The sequence below is a fragment of the Leptonychotes weddellii genome, chromosome 14 (genome assembly GCF_054177405.1).
Source record: "Leptonychotes weddellii isolate Sample4059 chromosome 14, ASM5417740v2, whole genome shotgun sequence".
Lineage (NCBI taxonomy): Eukaryota > Metazoa > Chordata > Mammalia > Carnivora > Phocidae > Leptonychotes > Leptonychotes weddellii.
In genome coordinates this window covers 69,192,184-69,211,387 of record NC_138382.1, presented here as the reverse complement: position 1 = coordinate 69,211,387, position 19,204 = coordinate 69,192,184, and the positions used below count along the sequence as shown (strand labels likewise).

The 19,204-nt window shown below is 57.0% G+C and overlaps 1 protein-coding gene across 4 annotated transcripts in view; it reads left to right on the top strand.

The window, feature by feature from the left end:
- Positions 1–272: 272 nt before the first annotated feature.
- The window catches only part of LHX6 (LIM homeobox 6), a 24,461-nt gene continuing 5,529 nt past the window's right edge, over positions 273–19,204 (top strand). Inside the window, exons 1-9 of one of the 4 annotated variants that reach the window (XM_081803531.1) lie at positions 275–565; positions 1,746–1,817; positions 2,210–2,392; positions 2,730–2,851; positions 11,665–11,885; positions 14,914–15,014; positions 15,237–15,332; positions 15,545–15,719; positions 18,817–18,920. In XM_081803531.1, coding sequence (XP_081659657.1) covers positions 482–565; positions 1,746–1,817; positions 2,210–2,392; positions 2,730–2,851; positions 11,665–11,885; positions 14,914–15,014; positions 15,237–15,332; positions 15,545–15,719; positions 18,817–18,920 — 1,158 coding nt within the window. In that variant the 5' untranslated portion in view covers positions 275–481. Of the gene's footprint in view, positions 566–796; positions 946–1,745; positions 1,818–2,209; positions 2,393–2,729; positions 2,852–11,664; positions 11,886–14,913; positions 15,015–15,236; positions 15,333–15,544; positions 15,720–18,816; positions 18,921–19,204 lie in introns of those variants that run through there. The other 3 variants (XM_081803533.1, XM_081803532.1, XM_081803534.1) reach the window with 3 other exon arrangements.

The following is a 19,204-nucleotide window of genomic DNA, read 5'->3' as shown; positions in this document are numbered from 1 at the left end:
TCTGAGGTTCTGTGTGTCTGTATGTCTGTGTGTGTGTGTCTCTGGGTCGCTGCCTCGCTGTGTGTGTCTCGCTCTGCCTTGGCGGGGAGGGGATTGGTCACGCATGACTCATCTTGAACCGAGCGGGGCTCCAGCGGCAGGGCGGCCGCCGCCGCAGCTGGAGGGGGAGGAGGGCGAGGAGGAGGGAGAGGAGGAGGAGGAGGAGGAGGACTACCAGGAGGGGGAGGCGGAGGAGAAGGAGGGGGCGGGGGCCTCTCCAAGTTTGTCGGGACCTTCTTCCGAGGCAGCAGCGGCAGCAGCCAGGGAGGCCGGGGCTGCGCGCGGGCCGGGGGCGGGGGCTGGGGCCGGGCCCGGGGCCGCGGGGCCGGCGCCTCGGCTCTTCTCCAGCTCCTGCTTCAGCCTCTGCTCCCGCTGCGGCCGTGGCCCCTCGCGGCGCGGCTCTCCGCGCTGCGTGCCCACCGAGCCCGCCGCTCCCCGGCCCATGTACTGGAAGCATGAGAACGCCGCCCCGGCGCTGCCCGAGGGCTGCCGGCTGCCGGCCGAGGGCGGCCCCGCCACCGACCAGGTGAGCGAGCGAGCGGGTGAGCGAGCGAGCGGGCGAGCGAGCGAGCGGGTGAGCGGCCCGGGCCACCGGCGTCCGGCAGGGGCCGGGACCCCGCCGGGCCGGGCCGGGTGGCGGGCGGCCGCGGGGAGGAGGGGTTCGGGGGTGCGCCTGTGAGTGTGTGTATGTGAGTGTGTGAGCGCGCGCGAGCGCGGGGGGGGGGGTCGCGGAAAGCGGGAACACATTATGCAAATGTTGGAGGAATTTCTCAAAAAGCGATTTAGCAAAGACACAGGCGAATCAAGAGGAGGCGAGGCGGGTATTGTCCGTCTGAATAGGCGCTGATAGCGCCGATGCGCCGGGGGTTGTGCGGGCGCAACGCTGAGAATCCCGACGCGGGGCCGGTCCCGGGCGCGCCGAGGGGCTGGAGGGTGCTTTTTCCTCTTCTTGGACGCCTCCGTTTTCTCTTTTTGGTCCCTTTTCCCCCGGACCTCGCCCCCATTTTGCTCGGGGTTTCCCTCGGACTGGCCCTCGAAAGGCGCCTGAATTCGTGTCACTATCGCGGCATCAATTTCGCAGCGCGCGCTGGGCTTGCGGGCTGATGCTCCCAGCGCTCCGGGTTTTATTTTCCTCAAACGCCCCCCCCCCACCCATCTCCTTTTTATTTTCTTTCTCTCTTTTCTCCTTTTTGCATTTTGTGTCGAGAGGAGGAGAAGGGAGCGAGGAAGGGGGGTGGGTAGAGGGAGAAAAAATTCGATTTTTAATTACTACCATTAAAAAATCAAATTTGCAATTCTTTGGGCGGCCTGATGGATCTCACTGATTGACAGTTGGAATTGACACTCTGGCTACCTCTTATCTTGGGCATTCACGACAATTTCTAATTGCAGGTAGTTTGTGTGTGTGCGCGTGTTTTTTTTCCCCCTCAGAGGCTTGGATTGCAAGGGAACTAAGCGATTACTTCAAGAGCCACGGGTTAAGTGCAGGGAGAGGGGGAGAGAGAGGGAAAAAATCCAATCCAAATTCAAATTGCTTCATTAGAGAGACACCGCTTTTGTGGGGAAGGGCTTTAAATGCCCACTACAAAGTTAAGACTCATTGTTCCGCGCCGGTTTATATAACAGGCGCGGGGAGGCGCTGGGCTCAGGCTGCGCGGAGCCAGTTGTGCAGCCGCCGCCGCCTGAGTTCCCTCCCCCTCCCCCAGGTGATGGCCCAGCCAGGGTCCGGCTGCAAAGCGACCACCCGCTGTCTTGAAGGGACCGCGCCGCCCGCCATGGTGAGTTCGTTCGGCCCTGCCTTCGCTCCCCCGTCCGCCGGCTGCCCGGCCCTTGGGGACCTTGACCGGCTTTCCGGCCCCGAACCGCTGTCCATGCGCCGGGGGACTGCGGGAAGGCGCCGCCCCTCTCTGCGCCTCGGTTTTCCGGCCGGAAATGTAGACTTTAACCGTCCCAGCACCCAGGACGCGCGGGTTGAAAGTTGGGGCCGTCCCTTCCTCTACAGTAGGCCCTTCCATTCCTATCCTGTAGCCCGTGGAACGGCGTGTCGGGAGAATTTCGTTGTCAGTTGATGCGCTGGGGCCCCAGATCTCTCTCCGAGGCAGCAGCAACGCCGGGCCCCCGGCTGGGCGCTCGGCTCAGCGCGCCGTTCCCCCTGTCTCCCCGCCTGCAGGCTCAGTCGGACGCCGAGGCCCTGGCAGGCGCTCTGGACAAGGACGAGGGCCGGGCCTCCCCCTGTACACCCAGCACGCCATCCGTCTGCTCACCGCCTTCTGCCGCTTCCTCCGTGCCGTCCGCCGGCAAGAACATCTGCTCCAGCTGCGGCCTTGAGATCCTGGACCGGTACCTGCTCAAGGTGAGACCGGCGCGGGGTGTTGCGTGTGTGTCGGCGGGGTGTGGGTTGCATCCCTGAAGACCGCAACGCCGGCGCCAGGTCCACTAAATTCCTAATCCTGGCTCAGCCGCTGCCTGACTGGGCGGCTTTGGGCAAATCTTAAGAGTCTCTCCGCACCCCCGGGTTTCCGTCTGAAAAATGGGAAGAGTGTAATTCTACCTTACAGCGGAAAAGTGGGGAAGTCCTACACACCTTCAGACCTCCAGCTACAGTATCTGCAAATGGGGCCGGGGAGGCTGGGGCCCGGCGTGAAAAGAGGCGCGCTCTGAGCCGTCCCCCACCTCCGCCCCCTCCCCAGGTCAACAACCTCATCTGGCACGTGCGGTGCCTCGAGTGCTCCGTGTGTCGCACGTCGCTGAGGCAGCAGAACAGCTGCTACATCAAGAACAAGGAAATCTTCTGCAAGATGGACTACTTCAGGTAGGCTGCGGCCGCTGGGCCAGCAGTGTCGCCGCAGGCAGGCCCCCCCCCACCCCCCCGCACCCCCCGCGGCGCGCGCGGAGGACGCCTTGGCGGCGCGAGGTCTCTGGCGCCCAAGCCCCGACCCCCAGCGCCCTCCCGGCGCAGCCCGCCCGCTCTCAGCGCCCCGAACGAGGAGCTCCAGGCAGCGCGCGGGGGCCGGCCCAGGTCCCGGCCCGCGACCCGCCTCCGGTTCCTGCGGCCCACTCGGTTTGGGTCGCGTCTCTGGCTCCGTCTCGGGGCTTGCAGAGTGTCTGGCTCCAGTTCCGACCTCAAGCGCCTGGGTCGAGCTCTGACATCCCGGGCTCCGGCCCCGACCCGCTCGGATCCCAGACGCGATCTGGCTACGCCTCCAGAGCGCTCCAGCTCCGGGGTCCAACCCCACTGGGACTGCAGCCGTGCCCGCGTCTCTCCCGGCCGACCCCGAGCTGGGCTCCAGGCTCCTGCTGCGGCTCTGCCCTGGACTCCTCCGTGGGTCTGGGTCTGGTCAGGCCCCAAGCACTAGCCTCGCAGCTCTCAGATCCCGTCCCATATCCAAACGCTTCGTCTTAAGCCCCAACCTCTCCGGCTCCGCCTCAACTCAGACCCCGGCGTCGCTCGAGTGTCGCATTGGGAGTCTGGAATCGTGCCCGGGTCCCGGGGCGCCTGTTTCAATCTCCGTTCCGTCGTCGTTTCGGTCTCGGGCTTCAGCCTCTGCCAGGTCCAGGCTCTGACGCTGAGCCGCCGCTCGCTGGGACAGGAAGGGGGAGAGTCGGGCCCAGCCACCAGGGCCGCCGAGTAGGGTTACCCTGGGCTGGGCTCTCCGCGCTGCAGAGCCGCGGCCCTGCAGCTCTCGACAGCAAGCCAGGCTGACCCTCCCGCCGCGCCGCCGCGTCTCCGGCCGCCTGCGAGCGCCGGGCTCCTAACGGCGCGCTCAGGCCTGACCTGGTCACGGGGTCGAGGTCACCGCGAGGTCAGGGGCACAGCGGGCCGCTTGGCCTGATGCTGGCGGGAAGCGTGAACCTGACCTGAGGCCGGGCCACCAGGCCTACAAGAGTCTGGGAGAGCAGAGTGGGACCGGTTCTTGGGAGGGATGCTTGTTCCCAAGGGCTTCATCAGGAAGTGGAGAAAGCTACTCCCCTGTTACCACCCGGTAACCCACAGACGTCCTTCCCATCCTTGCCTCTGCAGAGGTCATGGCTTCAGTCTTCCTAGAAAGACCCCTGGCCCTGATAGTCAAGGAAAGGGGTGGGAAGGTAATGCCTGCCCCCTTACCTCTGGCTTGGAGTCTCCTGGCACTTGGAAAGAGAGGATCTTGAGTCTAGGGTGAAGCTTGCAGTGTTTGGGGCTGGAGTACTCTGGGGAAACCATAGGAAGGATGGTTTCAGAAGTGGACTCTCCCTTCTTTTGTGTATGGATGTGAAAGATTGTGCACCTGGGGTGTGCATGGGGAGAGGGGGGTCTAGCGGGTGGCCTGGGACTCAACATGCAAGGAGCGTCCGTGTGTCTGTGCGGTAGCACTGGACGAATGTGTCACCGAACAAGGTCAGGGGTACGAAGCCAGTGTGTGCATTCCTTTATGACAAGTATTTGTCTTTCAGTTTATGTGTGAGCATCAAGAGTGTAGGTCTCCGTGTGAATGTTGGGACTTTGTGTGTGTGTGTGTGTGTGTGTATGCGTGCATGTGTGCAAGGTAGTGGGGACAAGATTATGTCTGGACAGGGACCCAGAGGTGACAGGGTGAGAATTCTGAAATCCCATCTTTCCTACCCCACTTCTCCTCTGAGGGGACATTCCTGCTGAAGGCCTTAGCCCTGGCATTGAGGAGCCACGGGTGTGATGTGAATGTGGATTTGTGGATGTGGACTGCCACATGTGTGCGTCAGAGGGGGTTACCATCGCGTGGTGGGTATGTCTTTCTCCACTGTCCCATCTGACTATTGGCTGGCCAGGGCAGGAAATGGAGGTTAGAGTCCTTGTCTTGCCACCTCCCTGTTCTATGCCTGCCTCCGTTTGGTACAAAACAAAACAAAACAAACAAGAAAACCCCCAAAGCAAGCAGCTGCTGTTTTAGGGCTCATTGGGCTCATCAGCTAGCCAGGGACAGGGCTCCAGCCTGAGGAACCCAGGAGGATGGTATGTCGGCCTCCTTCTGCAGAGTAAGGCAGGGCTAGACCCCTCTCCTGGCCCTCCTGATGACGGCGGACCTGGCAGCTTCCTCCCTGCTTCCCCAGCCTCAGCTCATGCCCAGGCTGGACGGAGCCTTCTTGGATGCTGTGCTTTACTAGACCTTCAAGGATTAGTCAAAACTGAGATCCTGATCCCACTGTTCGGAGCCTCACTGGCTCTGGGGTCCCCCTTCCCACTGCGGTGGGGTGGAGGGTGGGGGGTGTAGCTATTATGGGGACAGGCAGTAATTGGGCTCTATCAAGCCAACACTGAATCACTGTGTGACCTTGGGCAAGTGACTACATCTCTCTGCCCTCAGTGTCCTACTTCCAGGGTTGTCTGTCTGAGCTGCCAAAGAGGCCAGTGTAGGGAGGAAGGCTCTGTAGAGTCTCCCTAAATGGCAGGTGCTATGGATGCCTTGATCGTCACCATTATCCTGCTTGGCAGAGTGGATGCTGGGCACAGTCCCCTGATGGCATTTCCACTGACAGTTTGAGGAGCAGGGCTTGCCTGGAGGGATGGGGCCAGGCCATTTCTAGGCAGCAGGCTCTGAGCGCTAATCCTTTTCCAGTGACAAAAGCCCCAAAAGCAAAACTAAAACAGATTTTTGGTTAAGAAAATGGACGGGATAAAAGCTTACATTCCCTGGAATGAGGGAAGAATTGAGGCTGTCCTGATCATTTCTTCCCCAGCCAGGTCTCCATGCAGGCATAACCCATCCCTGGCAGCCCCACCTGTAACAAAAATGATAAAACCCACAAAAAGGGAAAGAAAAAGGCGCTGCGGAGCGCCCGGCAGGGACTATTGTCTGCTCTCAGGATCAGCCCAGGCTCTGGGTGGCTGCTCCAAAGGAGCTTTTCCTGGGGAGAGCATGAATGCTGGCGTGGGTGACAGAGGTCCCCCTCAAGAGCTGGGGCTCCCGCAGAGGCCATGCACTGAGTTTCTCTAGCCCTGTTTCCTGAAGCCCAAGGTCAAGCGTCTGGTGGGATATGGACTGGAGCATTCTGCCCTAGGAGAGGCGAAGATCTCCCAGTAGGGCTGGGGGAGGAAGGAAGTGGCCAAGACCTCATGGAGGGGGGGGTGGGGGTGGGGGGCGTGGGGGGTCTTCCATGGTCCTCTGGCCTCTGGTCTTATCCCTCAGGGAAGGGTTTCTCCTCTGCTCCATCCCTCTTCTTGCCTCTTCTTGACACTGTCCTATAGACCCACAGTCTCCCTTGGCCGAGCCTGGTGTTGGTGGCTCAGGAAGTTAGGAGTTAGGAAGGCCCTCCAAACTCACCAGGGAGGGAGGCTTCAGAGGAAGGGGCGGGGCGGGGGGGGGGGGAATGCCCTTGGCAAGACTGCTCAGCCTCTCTGCTTCAGTTTCTCCAACTCTCCTTCCAAGGAGGGACCTCACCAGCCCCTGTGGGTTCAACCAGATTCCTAGTAACCCTCACTCCCTGAGTCCTAGCAAACCACCAGGGAAAATATGATATTGCTTTTAATTTCTTTGCTTTTTCAGTTAAGACCATTTTTCTTTCTATTTTCTTCCAAGAAGTGAAGAAAAGTCCTGGGGGGAAAATAGTGTTCCTTTCTGGGCCATTCATATCTCCACTGCCCTCAGCAACCACAACCTCAGACAGCTTCTTCCCACCCACCGACCTGCAGCTGCTGCCCCCCCCCCCCAGTGGGGCATGGACTGATCTGCTGTGCCTCCTCATTCAACCCCCCAAGCATCATGCCCATTGTATGGTTGGGGAGACTGATGCCCTGGGGGAGAGGGAAGTGGAGCCCAGGGTCACTCGGTGAGAGAGTGTAAGAGGGGCTGGACAGGGGTGAGGATACTGTGCACCAGAATGTATAGAGCTCTTCTCAAGCCCCGAACTGCGTTAACTCGTGACATGCTCTATCTCATTGAATCCTCAGGTCCACCCTGTGATTACCATACTGTCATAATCCCCACATTATAGGAGGGGAAACTGAGGTCCTCAGAGGTGAGGTCACGCAGCTAGTAAGTGGCAGAGCCTGGGTAAGCCCCATGGCCACATGACTCCACCATCCCTGTGTCTCAAACACTCAGTACTGTTCTTTTATAGGTGAGATATGTCAGCCACAGCTCTCTACAAGGTGAGGTCGTGGAATGGCAAAGACCCCTCTCTCCTGGCCCTGAGATCCCCTGCCCAGTTTCATTGGCTTCACACAAGGAGCACCAGCTGGGTGCTCTGGTGTGTGACTCTTCCTGGGTGGGCCCTGGGAGCACTAGGACAGGAGTGACCTCCTCAGAGGCTGTGACTAGATCAACTTTGCCAGGATCAGGTCACCATGGTCCCTGGCCCTCTTGCCTTCTGCCCATTGGAGTGGGGAGTAAAGGGTTAACTACTGCTCCTGGCGTTGATACGGGTGGGGTTCAGAGTGTCCTGGGCTGGGCCACTGGGCAGCCGGCTTAAGTTCCTGTCCTCTGCTTGGCCCATGTGACTTAGGGCAAGCCCTCAGCCTTCTCTGGCCTTCCTCCTAGAGCCCAAGCTCCAACTGCGGGCTCCAGCGGGAGAACCCCACCCCTCCCCCAGAGCGAGGGTCCCCAGGGAGGCCCAGAGCTGGGAAGCGGCCCCCCACCGCGGCAGAGAGCGGCCCAGCGGCCGCCAGCTGTTGGGGGACAGATGTTGGGGGAGCGGAGAGAGGAGTTCTGGGGAGGGGCCTCGGGCCGGGACCTCCGAGGCGCGGGGCGTTTTAACCTCATAATTGCTGGTTCTGTTTTTTTCTGGCTTTTTCTCCTAAGAGTTTGCCTAGAAAGGAAGGAACAGAGGGGATAGGAAGGGCTCCACCTCCAATCCACCTTGTTGGCCTCTTAGAATCTCTCTAAGGCCATCAAGTGAGTGTTCTGGACGCAAAATACATGAATGTTGGTTTGAGTTTCCAAACCGACTCTCCAGCTTCCCATTCAGAGCTTCGGGTATCTTAATAAGGGGGAAAGGAGTCGTAGTGAAACTCTGAAAGCCTCTTTCGTTGAGGCTCGTTCCTCTAACAAATAATGACTGAACACCAACTCGGTACCCAGAGGAAGTAGGCCAGGAGAGTGAGCTTGACCTGGTCAAGGGCGCACAGCTCCCTCCGCACAACCACGAGTACCCAGATGTCTCTGTTCCCTACTCAGGGGAGAGAGGTTAAGGAGATACACATGGCCACCCCACTCCTTTCAGCAGCTGCCAGGATGCGCAGCGTCTGTCAGACACCTCTCCACGCCCAGAGCGTGTCTGTCCTTTGCGCCTTTACCCCACGGCGCGCGCCGGGATCCAGGGAGGGGCGCGCACAAGGCTGGGGGTGGAGGGCGGTAGCCGCGCCCCCTAATCCCTTTGGCGCTCCCTTCGCAGCTCCCGAACACCCCATTCTTGAAGTTTCGTTGTCTCGCCGCCGATTTCGCTGCTTCCGGAATCCGGCGGCTCGGGCCTCGCAGCCCGCCTGGGAAGGAGTCTATCGGTTTGTCAGAGAGCCTCGATCCGTAAGCCTCCTCGTGCCCCCTTGTTTGTGCCACTGACCCCTGCCCTGGGTGGAGGATACGTTTCAGAAGCGGCCCGCAAACGCATCCAAAACTGCATAATGACCCCCTCACCCCCATCCAAGAATCCATCGCAAAGGTGATTTCGTTGACGGGGAGGAACCACGGCGAGCGCGGGGAGATCCTACGGCTGGGGACAGCTCTTGTCATTTGGGGTGACACGTGGAGGGTGAGAAAGTTGCTGAGAGACCACTCGCGGGGTCCGCTTGGGAGCAAGGAGTGTACGATTACAGTGTAGGCGCAGAAGGCGCCGGGGCGTCTCGGGCGTGTGGAGCGGGAAGATCAGGGGTGCGCGGGGTGTCTTGGACTCATCTCTGGCAAAGGACAAGGAATCTGGCACAGCCGCGCGCCAGGATCCGGGTCGTGTACTCTGGCGCAGCTCACGGGTCGTGGCGCACGGAGACGACCGGTTGGAGACGCAGTCGCTCTCACCTGGCCTCTGAAGGCCAGGACCTTCCCTTCCCCGGCTCTCCCCTCTCCCTGGGAACGCACTCCCCGCCTTCCGGAGTCCGCTGGGCCTCAGGCCCTACGCCCGGGACTTTCCGGGACCCGGGGCTGGGAGTCGGGACGCGTCGGGGTCAGACCAGGCCCGTTTCCAGTTAATACACCTGAGATCCAGCCCTAATCATCTCCCGCCCAGCTGCTTCCGCAGGTTTCTAGGTTCCTTTTGCACTTCAGAGCGGACCTCGACCCCAAGCCCCACGCTCTTTGTGGTCTTGGGCAAGTCACTTGTCCTCTCTGAACCTCCGATTCCACGTGTGCAAAATGCGCGCCAGTCTCCGCCTCACGCGGTTGCGCGAAGCCGAGGGTGTGCAATGAAGACGTTGCGCCCCGGGACCCTGGGTCGCTCTATCTGCTCTGCACTCGACTGGCCGCTCCCTCCTCTCCAAGGCCAGAAAGTGCTCCTAAACGGCGCACAAGCGGTGGGGCAGCGGAACCCCGGGTCCGCCCTTAGGCGAGAGTAGGCAGGGGTGGGCTAAGAGGTTTCCTCTCCCCGTTACTGAGAGATTGGGAAAGAAACCACGGGCTGTGCTAGGCTGTCCCCTGGGGAAGCCGAGTTTCCGAGGTTCGGAACCGCCTCGGTCTGGGGGGCAGTTGACCCAGCGGAGGCGCGCAGCACAGCCCGACTGAGCAAACCGCGCCGCCAGCGACAGGGTCCCCTTGCGCTCCTGGTCAGAGACCGTGGCGTTGGAGTTACGTCTGGAGCCGGGGCGGGCCAAGGCCTCCGCGCGCTCCCGCACTCGGTTTAAACCAAGACTGTTTACTCAGTTGACAGTTGCTTGCCTTTGCCAAGGCAGGCGAGGCTGTAACCAGAGCGCCTTTGCTCGACTGGTTTCTGCACACATTCACAGGCATTTCCGAGTGCTCCTCGGGGTGGAAGTGTGCCGGCCCTGGGGACACAGAGGCAGATCTTCTTGGTCCTCTCCCAGGAATACAGGGGGTGGGAGGGAGAGCCGAAGAATCTGACCTTTACAAACCCGCCTGACCCATGCTGCCAGACTGGTGCTGGAACTGGGGGACTCGGCAGGGGGGCGGTGTGCGATGAGCGCTGTCTGTGCATAGGCCTGGGCTGGGAAGGTGCTTCAGAGGGGGCCATAGAGACCTGGCACTGACCTTCCCTCCTGGCTGCCCGGGACTCCTGCTGGGGTGTGGGTGGGGAAAGTTAGGGAGGAGATGAGTCTAAGAGGTTGTGGTCCGCCAGGCTTTGTAAATGCCAAAGATCTTGGATCAGATCCCGAGGGTTGAGTGGAGTCACCAAAGGATTTTAAGCAGGGCAGGACAGGATTCACTGCGCATGCTGGAAACTCTGCTGTGGCCACTGTGTGGAGGAACGGCTGTTGGCCGGGGTGGCGCTGGCCACAGGCCGAGCAGGGCAGATTCTGGCCTAGGAGGGCAGCTGTGGCCCTGGGGAGGACAGGGATCCCAAAGATACTTAGGAGAAAGAACCAACAATGCCAGGTGATTGGCTAGATGTGGGGTTGAAGAGAGGGAGGAGTGCATGATTTAGATTTCTAAGCTTGAGGGGCTGGATGAGTGGTGGCATCATTCCCTGAAATAGAGTGGGCACCAGAGGAAACTGAGGGTTGGGACAGGGTCACCGAATGAGTCATCTACTTAAAGAAAAACCTTCCCTGGTGCTCAGGGGTCAGGCCTTGCGCTGACTTCTGGGACTGGGTAAACCAGACTCTACAGCTTCCTGGAGGGCCTCCCAGTGGGCTAGTGGAGGCAGGCACACCCAAATAGCCAGGCTACAAGGCAGGGGGTGGGTGGGTGGGTGGGGGGAGATGGGGAAAAGGTCCAACAAGGAAGGCTTAAGGGGGAGGGGACATTTGATCTGGGCCTTTTGTTTGTTTGTTTGTCTTTTTAACATTTACTGTTAGAATGTCCTGGGGCTCCGGAGTCTGGGACTGGCTGGGTACTTAATAGACTGCAAAGTACTAAGCGGTAGTCTCTGCCGTGGTCACCTAGCTCAGCTCAGGGCAGGGAAAGTGAGAACTCAGAGGGGTTAAACAATTTGCTCAAGGGCACGAAGCCAGTAAGTACACATCCATCTATGCTTCCAAGAAACACTGAGCATCTCTACCGCTGGGGTACAGTTTATTCGTCTTGGGTTTCTACCCTTGCAAGCTGTGTGACCTTGTGCAAGTTACTTTAACTCTCTGGTCCCCATTTTCCTCATCTGCGAAATGAAGATTAATTGAGATAATCAACATAAAACACTTAGAATCTTGCTGGGCATGTGGTAAGTGCTCAAAAACTTGCATGTTATTATGTTATATATTTTCCCTAGCACGATATATTTTAATGAACAGATTAGTTATCTACGAATGTAAGGGATCATTGTGGAAAATTTGGAAAACTCAGAAAAGCACCAAGAAGAAAATAAAAACCACCCACCAGCTCACCTTCTCAGAGTGAAGGTGAGCTGGTGTCTGCAGGGGTGTGGAGTACTGGGCGGATCCAGGCAAAGGGAAATTTGTGGGTGAACAAAGGCCAGGAGGCAGGCAGGGTGCTGGCGGGCCACTGGGATTTGGAGGGGGAAGGGGGAGCCTGTCTGAGCCTCGCCACCCCCCTTTCCTGTCCCGGTGTCCCGCAGCCGATTTGGGACCAAGTGTGCACGGTGCGGTCGACAGATCTATGCCAGCGACTGGGTGCGGCGGGCACGCGGCAATGCCTACCATTTGGCCTGCTTCGCTTGCTTTTCGTGCAAGCGCCAGCTGTCCACGGGCGAGGAGTTTGGCCTGGTCGAGGAGAAGGTGCTGTGCCGCATCCACTACGACACCATGATCGAGAACCTCAAGAGGGCCGCCGAGAACGGTACCCAACCCGCCCCGCCCAGCACCCTGCCACACCTCTGTGCCCAGCCCTCTCCCCCCTGCCCCCCAGCACTGCAGGAACTGACCATCCTCCTCTAGGAGCAGGCGCTCCGTGGACCACCCGGAGACTGCGTAGGTGTGGGGCTGCACACACGGAGCATGCGCTTTTGGCTCCATCCTTTGCTGGGGAGTAGGAAGTCACAGTCTGTCTCGGCAGATGTTTCCTCATCTGTAAAATGGAGCTAACGATAAGACACCTTCTCAAAGACGGATGAGCTGATGTGTTGTAAAGCCAGGAGACACTCAATGAACCCTAGAGATGATTCTCATAATGGGGCAGCCTACTCCACCTTTGGCCAGCTCTGGTTGGCCTGAGGACTCAGGCCCTCCTGCTGCCTGCACCTGACCATGGGCCAGTCCTGGAGAGATGATTCCACTCTGTTCTCCCAACTCCTCTGCCAGCAACTCCAAGCCAGAGGTTTGGGGCTGGGGGGGATCATCCTGGACTGTAAGGAAAAAGGCCTTTCAGTCTGGAGACATGAGCTCCAGTTTTGCTTCTGGGAAACATATGAAGTTTCCTTTCTTCTCTGGGCCTCAGTCTCCCCGTCTGTGCAAGATAGACGGTCAACTAGAAAGATCCGTAAATCTCTTCTGGCTCCAATACTGTGTCTCCCCAAGACACAGAGGCCAGCAGACAGGGTTCACATCTTCCGGGGACTGTGAGGATTGAGTCACAGGTGGGTTGGTGGTTAGAAAGGGGTAAGAATGGAAGTTGGGCTGAGGACAGAGTCAGGGACCCTTTTCCATAATTTTCCTGCCTGGGTCTTTGGGAGCTGCTAACTTCTCTGTAATGTGGATTATTTTGTGCAATCCTTACAAAAACCCCAAGAAGTAGCTGATGTGTCCCCATTTTACAGATGAGGAAACATGCAGAGGTTATCTGCAGTATGTGATTTGCCAAAGGTTACATACTAGCAGTTGGCTTGACTCCAAAGCCCAGGCTTTTAACCACCATACCATACCAACCCCTTCCCAAGCTCCAGGGACTCTTAATCAGACCTCATTAAACAAGGGAGGCTGCTGGGATGTGGCCGCCCCTCTAAGTTTCATTTAACCATTGAAAAAAATGGCACACCAATCCTTGTCCTGCCTGCTCTCCCAGGGGGATATTAATACCACAAAGTGTCTTTCCCATCCTCAGGGCCTCTCTGGAGGTATATGGACCACCCGACCTCAGTTCCTAGCCTGGGAACTAGTCAGGAATTTCTAGAGTGTTCCAGACCATGGCCACACCAAGGTCATCACTTTCTCCTGCCAGGATCAGGACTAAGTGACCTAGGTGGGAAGCAAGTGAGGCTGAGGTTGTATGAAGTTACCTGCAGTGGTGGCCAAATCATCAGTGGTACTGGGATGGAATCCCAGGAGTCAAGGCTCCCTCTATACCATGGCCCATCAGTGACCCCCTTCCATATCTGGACCAGTCAGGACCACCCCTAGCCACAGCCTTGCCAGTTATAACTCTCTCTCTCGCCTCTAGGCCAACCCCAGACTCCTACCATGCAGGGGAGCTTGAAGGCTTGGGGCCTCAGATCTCCTTTAGTGAGCAGCCCTCAGTGGAGTTTACTGTTTTACTCTTATTTTATTTTATTATTTTTTAAAGCATTTTATTTATTTTTAAAGATTTTATTTATTTATTTGACAGAGAGAGAGACAGCGAGAGAGGGAACACAAGCAGGGGGAGTGAGAGAGGGAGAAGCAGGCTTCCCGCTGAGCAGGGAGCCCGATGCCAGGCTCGATCCCAGGACTGGGATCATGACCTGAGCTGAAGGCAGATGCTTCACCGACTGAGCCACCCAGGCGTCCCTTTACTCTTATTTTATTTATTTATTTATTTATTTATTTATTTATTTATTTATTTATTTATTATTTTTTCAATTTTAAGTAGGCTCCATGCCTAACGTGGGGCTTCAACTCAAGACCCTGAGATTAAGAGTCACATGCCCTACCAACTGAGGCAGCCAGGTGCCCCTGCTGTTTTACTTTGAAGCTTAAAGACACACCCTTCCATCATAGAAAACTTAGGAAAGATGGTTAAGCAAAAAGAAGAAAATAAAGATCACTCTAAACGTTACCACCTCTCATATCTTCCCAGATTTTTTTCTCTGTGTGTATGGTGCCATGTTAGTTTGGTCCCCCTCCGCCCCGCCAACATAGCGTTTTTCCTAATTAAAAATAATAATAATAATAATACAACTAATTGTGAACCGTGGTGGAATTACTGGTGATTTTTATTTTCTTCTTTGTGCTTATCTGAATTTTCTGAGTTTTTGCTAAGGAGCATGTATTACCTAGAAAAATAAAATGGGAATGTATTTAGTGTGATTGTAAAAGTAATATAAGTGGAAAGAGAATGGCTAACATATGCTCCAGTTAACAAAATTAAACCTTAGAGAAATAAAGTGACATATGATTGCTGTAAAAACCTCAAAAGTTATAGAAATATTGAAAGTAGTCTCCATAAGTGCACTCCTTAGAAGTAACCACTGCTAGCACCTTGGTGTATATCCTTTCAACCTTTTTGCTTCCATCCATTTTTACAAAATTAGAATCACAGTTCTGTAACCTGCTTCCATCTTACCTCCACCAGCCTTTGGTTTCCCTGGCTTAGCTAAGAGGGAGTCCAGTTTGGGGCACTAGGGTCAGCCAGCTGTAAGCCACTAGGTGAGAAAGGTCCTGGGCAGGGACATTCTTCTCTTTGAGCCTCAGTTTCTTTCCTCTGCTGTAAAATGGGGCTGTGACCCAGACACAAAGGACACACCGAAAGAGCAGTGTCTGGTACTGAGCAAACGCTCAGAAATGACAGCCCCTTTTCTAAAAGACAGAGCTCAGGGACTACGACTCTGGAATCCCCGCTCCCAGCCAACTCCGCTCCTGACCCTTCCAGGGACCAGCTGCCCCCACCCCCGTCCTTTCCAGGATGCCACTAGAAGAGATGGGGACGCGTGGTCAGCCACTTCTGTCACCCCCAGGGAACGGCCTCACGCTGGAGGGGGCAGTGCCCTCGGAACAGGACAGTCAGCCCAAACCGGCCAAGCGCGCGCGGACATCCTTCACCGCCGAGCAGTTGCAGGTACCCGGCCAGGCTGCGAGTGGCCGGGGGTGTGGGCGGGCCCTGGAGGTAGGCGGGGCCGAGAGGGCCTCTGGCTCCGCCCCTTCTGCCCGGGCCCGCGGGTGGCGGGGAGGGGCCGTAGCTGTCTGGGGCGTGGCCTCCGGGCCGGATCCTCTCTGATTGGGCCGGGGTCTGGGAGACCTCGGCGCGTTCCTGCCTCACTACCCCTTTTACTCCCCGCAGGTTATGCAGGCGCAGTTCGCGCAGGACAACAACCCCGACGCACAGACGCTGCAGAAGCTTGCGGACATGACGGGCCTCAGCCGCAGGGTCATCCAGGTGGGGCCGAGGGAGGGCGGGGCCTTCGGGGCGGGGCGGGGCCTTCGGGTCGGGGGCGGGCCCTCCACCGCGTGCGGGGCTCGGGAGCCGCAGGCCCGGGCGCACGTGGCCGCCATTACGCGCGAGGCGACGAAGCAGTCCGGCTCGGGGGCTCCCGGCGGCGCGTTCAGCTCTTTTCCGCAAGGCTGAGGCTGCTGAGGCTGTCGTTCCAGGTGTGGTTTCAAAACTGCCGGGCGCGTCATAAAAAGCACACACCACAGCATCCCGTGCCGCCCTCCGGGGGGCCGCCGTCCCGCCTCCCTTCCGCCCTGTCCGACGACATCCACTACTCCCCGTTCAGCAGCCCCGAGCGGGCGCGCATGGTCACCCTGCACGGCTACATCGAGAGTAAGTGATCTCAACTCCTAGGCCGCCGGGCCTACGGGCGAGGGGGGCGCGCAGGAGCGCGCGCAGGAGGAGGAGGTGTGGGGAGGCCTTTCGGATCCCGGTGGGTGAAGACGTGGGGTCTGTAGTCCCTCGGACTTAGGGGTTGGGGAGAGGGGCTAAATTCCCGGTCTCGGCCTTACTGAGACGGGACCCTTCGTAGAGAAAAGCCATACGGCCATTCAAGAAATACTTTCCAAGTACCCACTGTGAGCGCCAGGGCCCAGGGACTAAGGAGAGAACAGGATGGGTAAAGTCTTTGTGTTTTGGTGGGAGAGAAAACGTGGCACGATAACCAGACAGATGAGAGCATGGTTTTAATCGTGATGATTGCTATAGGAAAGGAGCTGGATGCAAGCTTGTGGAGATGCCGCCTCTCAGCAAGCTGAGACTGCAAGGATGGATAGGAATTAGTGAGACACAAGGAGAGGGGAGGTAGGAGTGCAGGGCAGCAGAGGAGCTGAATGCAGGCAGGCCATAGCCCAGAAAGCATTGTGGCATGGGTGTGTTTGGGGTTGTAGGAGAAGGCCAGAGTATCCCAGCTGGGAGGCTGTGGGCAAATTACCTACCCTCCTTGAATCTCAGTATCCTCATCTGTAAACTGGGACATTAATAATGCCTACTTCACAGGGCTGTGAGAATCCACTCATGTGTACAGTAAATACTCTTTGAGCGTCTTCCATGCTAAGCACTGGAATGCAATGGAAAACACAACAGACCAAAGTCTGTGTGCTCCTGGGGCTCACATTCCAGAGTGGGACATGGGTGGAGAGACAACTAATAAAGGAGGGAGGGGATGGCATGTCAGTGGGACTGGATGCCATGGGGGTGATGGGATGGGTCGTGGTGGAGTGACCTTTGAGTAGGAACCTGGAGGAGAGAGGGAGGTAGCCTCGTGGATTTCTGGGGGGAATGAACATTCAGTGAATCTGCTATTGAGCAGGTGCTTTTTACGGATTTTCATTCCCTTTGAGCTTGTTTGTTTCCTCAAAGCTGGGCGTGACCACAACATACCCATAAACATGAATCCTCCCTTCTCGGGCTCCAAGTAAAAGGGAAAGAGAAGGGGGAGGGTCAGAGAGAGCCCTGCTGTTCACTGAGCCCCTGCCATGGGCCAGACACTATACTAAGCATATGTGTAAACATCAGACATCACTATCTCATTGTACAGATGAGGAACCCAAGGGTCCACAGTAATGGGAGCCAGTATTCCTTAATGGTTGGCTGTGGGCTTTGGGGTGAGACCGTCGGGCTTCTGATCTCAGCCCTGCCGCTTACTAGCTGTGTGACATCAGGCAAGCTTCTTAGCTTCCCTGAAAACCAATTTCCTCATCTGTAAAAATGAGGACAATAAGAATACTTCTCTCAGAGCTGTGTGTGAGCATCAGATGAGATCACTGACATCCAGTCGATGCTGGAGAAGTATTAGCTGCTCTCGTTATGGTGGTGGTTCTGGCTGGTACAGCTGACTGTGCGGAATCCTGCCGATTACACCAGGCAGCCAGTTGGAAACCACGTCTCTTTGCACTGTTTCTTTTCTGAACCATCTGCTCTGGAGGAGGGACTTTTCTTCCTTTCTTTCCTAAACAATGACTTAACGTTCAGGCCGCACAGAGCCCACTGAACGTCTAGTTCGTCTGTTAAAGGCGCCAAGGACCAGGGACTCTCTAGGTGCCAGGAGTCCGGGCTGCCAGCTCGCACTTGCTGTGGAGTTGGTAATGGGTCTCGGTGACCCTCTTGGGAGTGGGGCCATGGCCTCCAGAGTCATGCCCCAGGACTCTACCCACAGACTTTGTCGATGAAGCCTAGATGTGTCTTGGATGCTCAGAGAAGGGGCTGAGGGTGCCCTTTCCGCTTCCCCTTGAGGTGGAACCCAGCGTGGGGCAGGAAGTGTCGAGGGTGTTTGGACCTGCTGCCTCTGGCTGCAGGACTGAAGGACACCTCAGCAGTTTGCTTTGCAGTTAACTAAAATCACATGACTCTGAGTTTCCTGGGGCCTTAGAGCTTGGAATCCGATAAAAAGCTTTGGAACCAGACCCCAGAAAGATGCACATGCACACATAATTTTCAGTGTGAATCCCAGGCTGTTCATAAACTCCTGGAACGCCCCAGGTTAAGAATCCCCAGTCTTATGCAATTGCTTTATTCTACCGATGAGGGAACTGTGGCTCAGAAAGCACAGTGACTTGTCCTAAGTTACATATTAATTGTAAGTCTCTGTAGAGGGCTCTCCCCTGGGACCATGTGACCAGAGAGAAAGAAGGGTAGGGACAAGAGAAGCCACGGACTTCCCCCCTGTGGTGACAAAGCCCTGAAACATGAGAGATTTGGGTCAGATATAAGGATGGACTTTCCCCCACAGCTTTAGATGTTGGAAGAAGGTACAGAGATTCATGCAACAAGTATTCAAAGAGTACCTGCTAGGTGTCATGCCCCATTCTAGGTGCTGGAAATCCATAAAGATCTAGATCTGGAAAACAGACAAAAATTCCGGCCCTCATTACAGCTTGTATTCTAGTTGGCAAAGACAGACAATGCCAAGTCAACAGTAAAAATGTACAGCAAGTCCGATGATGGTAAGTGCGAAGGAGGAAAACTAAGCTAGGAAGGAGGCCAGGGAGGGTAGGGGTGAGTGTTGGTGTTGGGGTGCCGTTATAAATAGGGTGGACAGGGACAGGATCATGAAGGTGACATACAAGTGCAGGGTCCTCTAGGAGGTATAGGGTAAAGCCTGAGTGATACCTGGGAGATAAGAAGGTAAAGGGCACCAAGCGAGGATCCTAATAATGGGATAGAGCTTGGCATAGCGGTGTTAAATACGTACTTGTTTAGGAGTGTGTATCAGTGAGCTGGGCAGTTATCACATAGCACTTTATAGATTATAAAGATTTTTACATTGGGCATTACAACCAACTCTGTTGAAGTTTTGCCCACGGCCACACACAGCCAGTAAGTGGCCAAGGTCAACCTGGTCCCAGGGCTCCAGCCTGCCGAGCACGGGGCAGACGGGCTCCTGCGTGGAGGCTGTACCACGAGCCCCAAGGTGCCCTCTCGTCCGCAGGTCAGGTACAGTGCGGGCAGGTGCACTGCCGGCTGCCTTACACCGCCCCCCCCGTCCACCTCAAAGCCGATCTGGATGGGCCGCTCTCCAACCGGGGTGAGAAGGTAAGTGGAGCCAGGCTGGGTGTGGTGGGGCAGAGCCTTCCTGCCAGGGATGGGTTTCTGGCAGGCACCACGCCGCTCTGTGGCAGACCCTCTCCGCCCAGAATCCTCCAGCCCGCACCTTGCCCCCAAGGCAGTCGCTTGAGCAGCGTGTTCTGTGGGCACGGCCACTCCACAGGCCTCCTTGTAGCCCGCCGCCCCCCCCCCCCGACACCAATACTTGGCCTTTTTTTTTTTTTTTTTTAGATTTGTGATTTTTAGTTACTTTGCTCACATTTTGTGGTTCC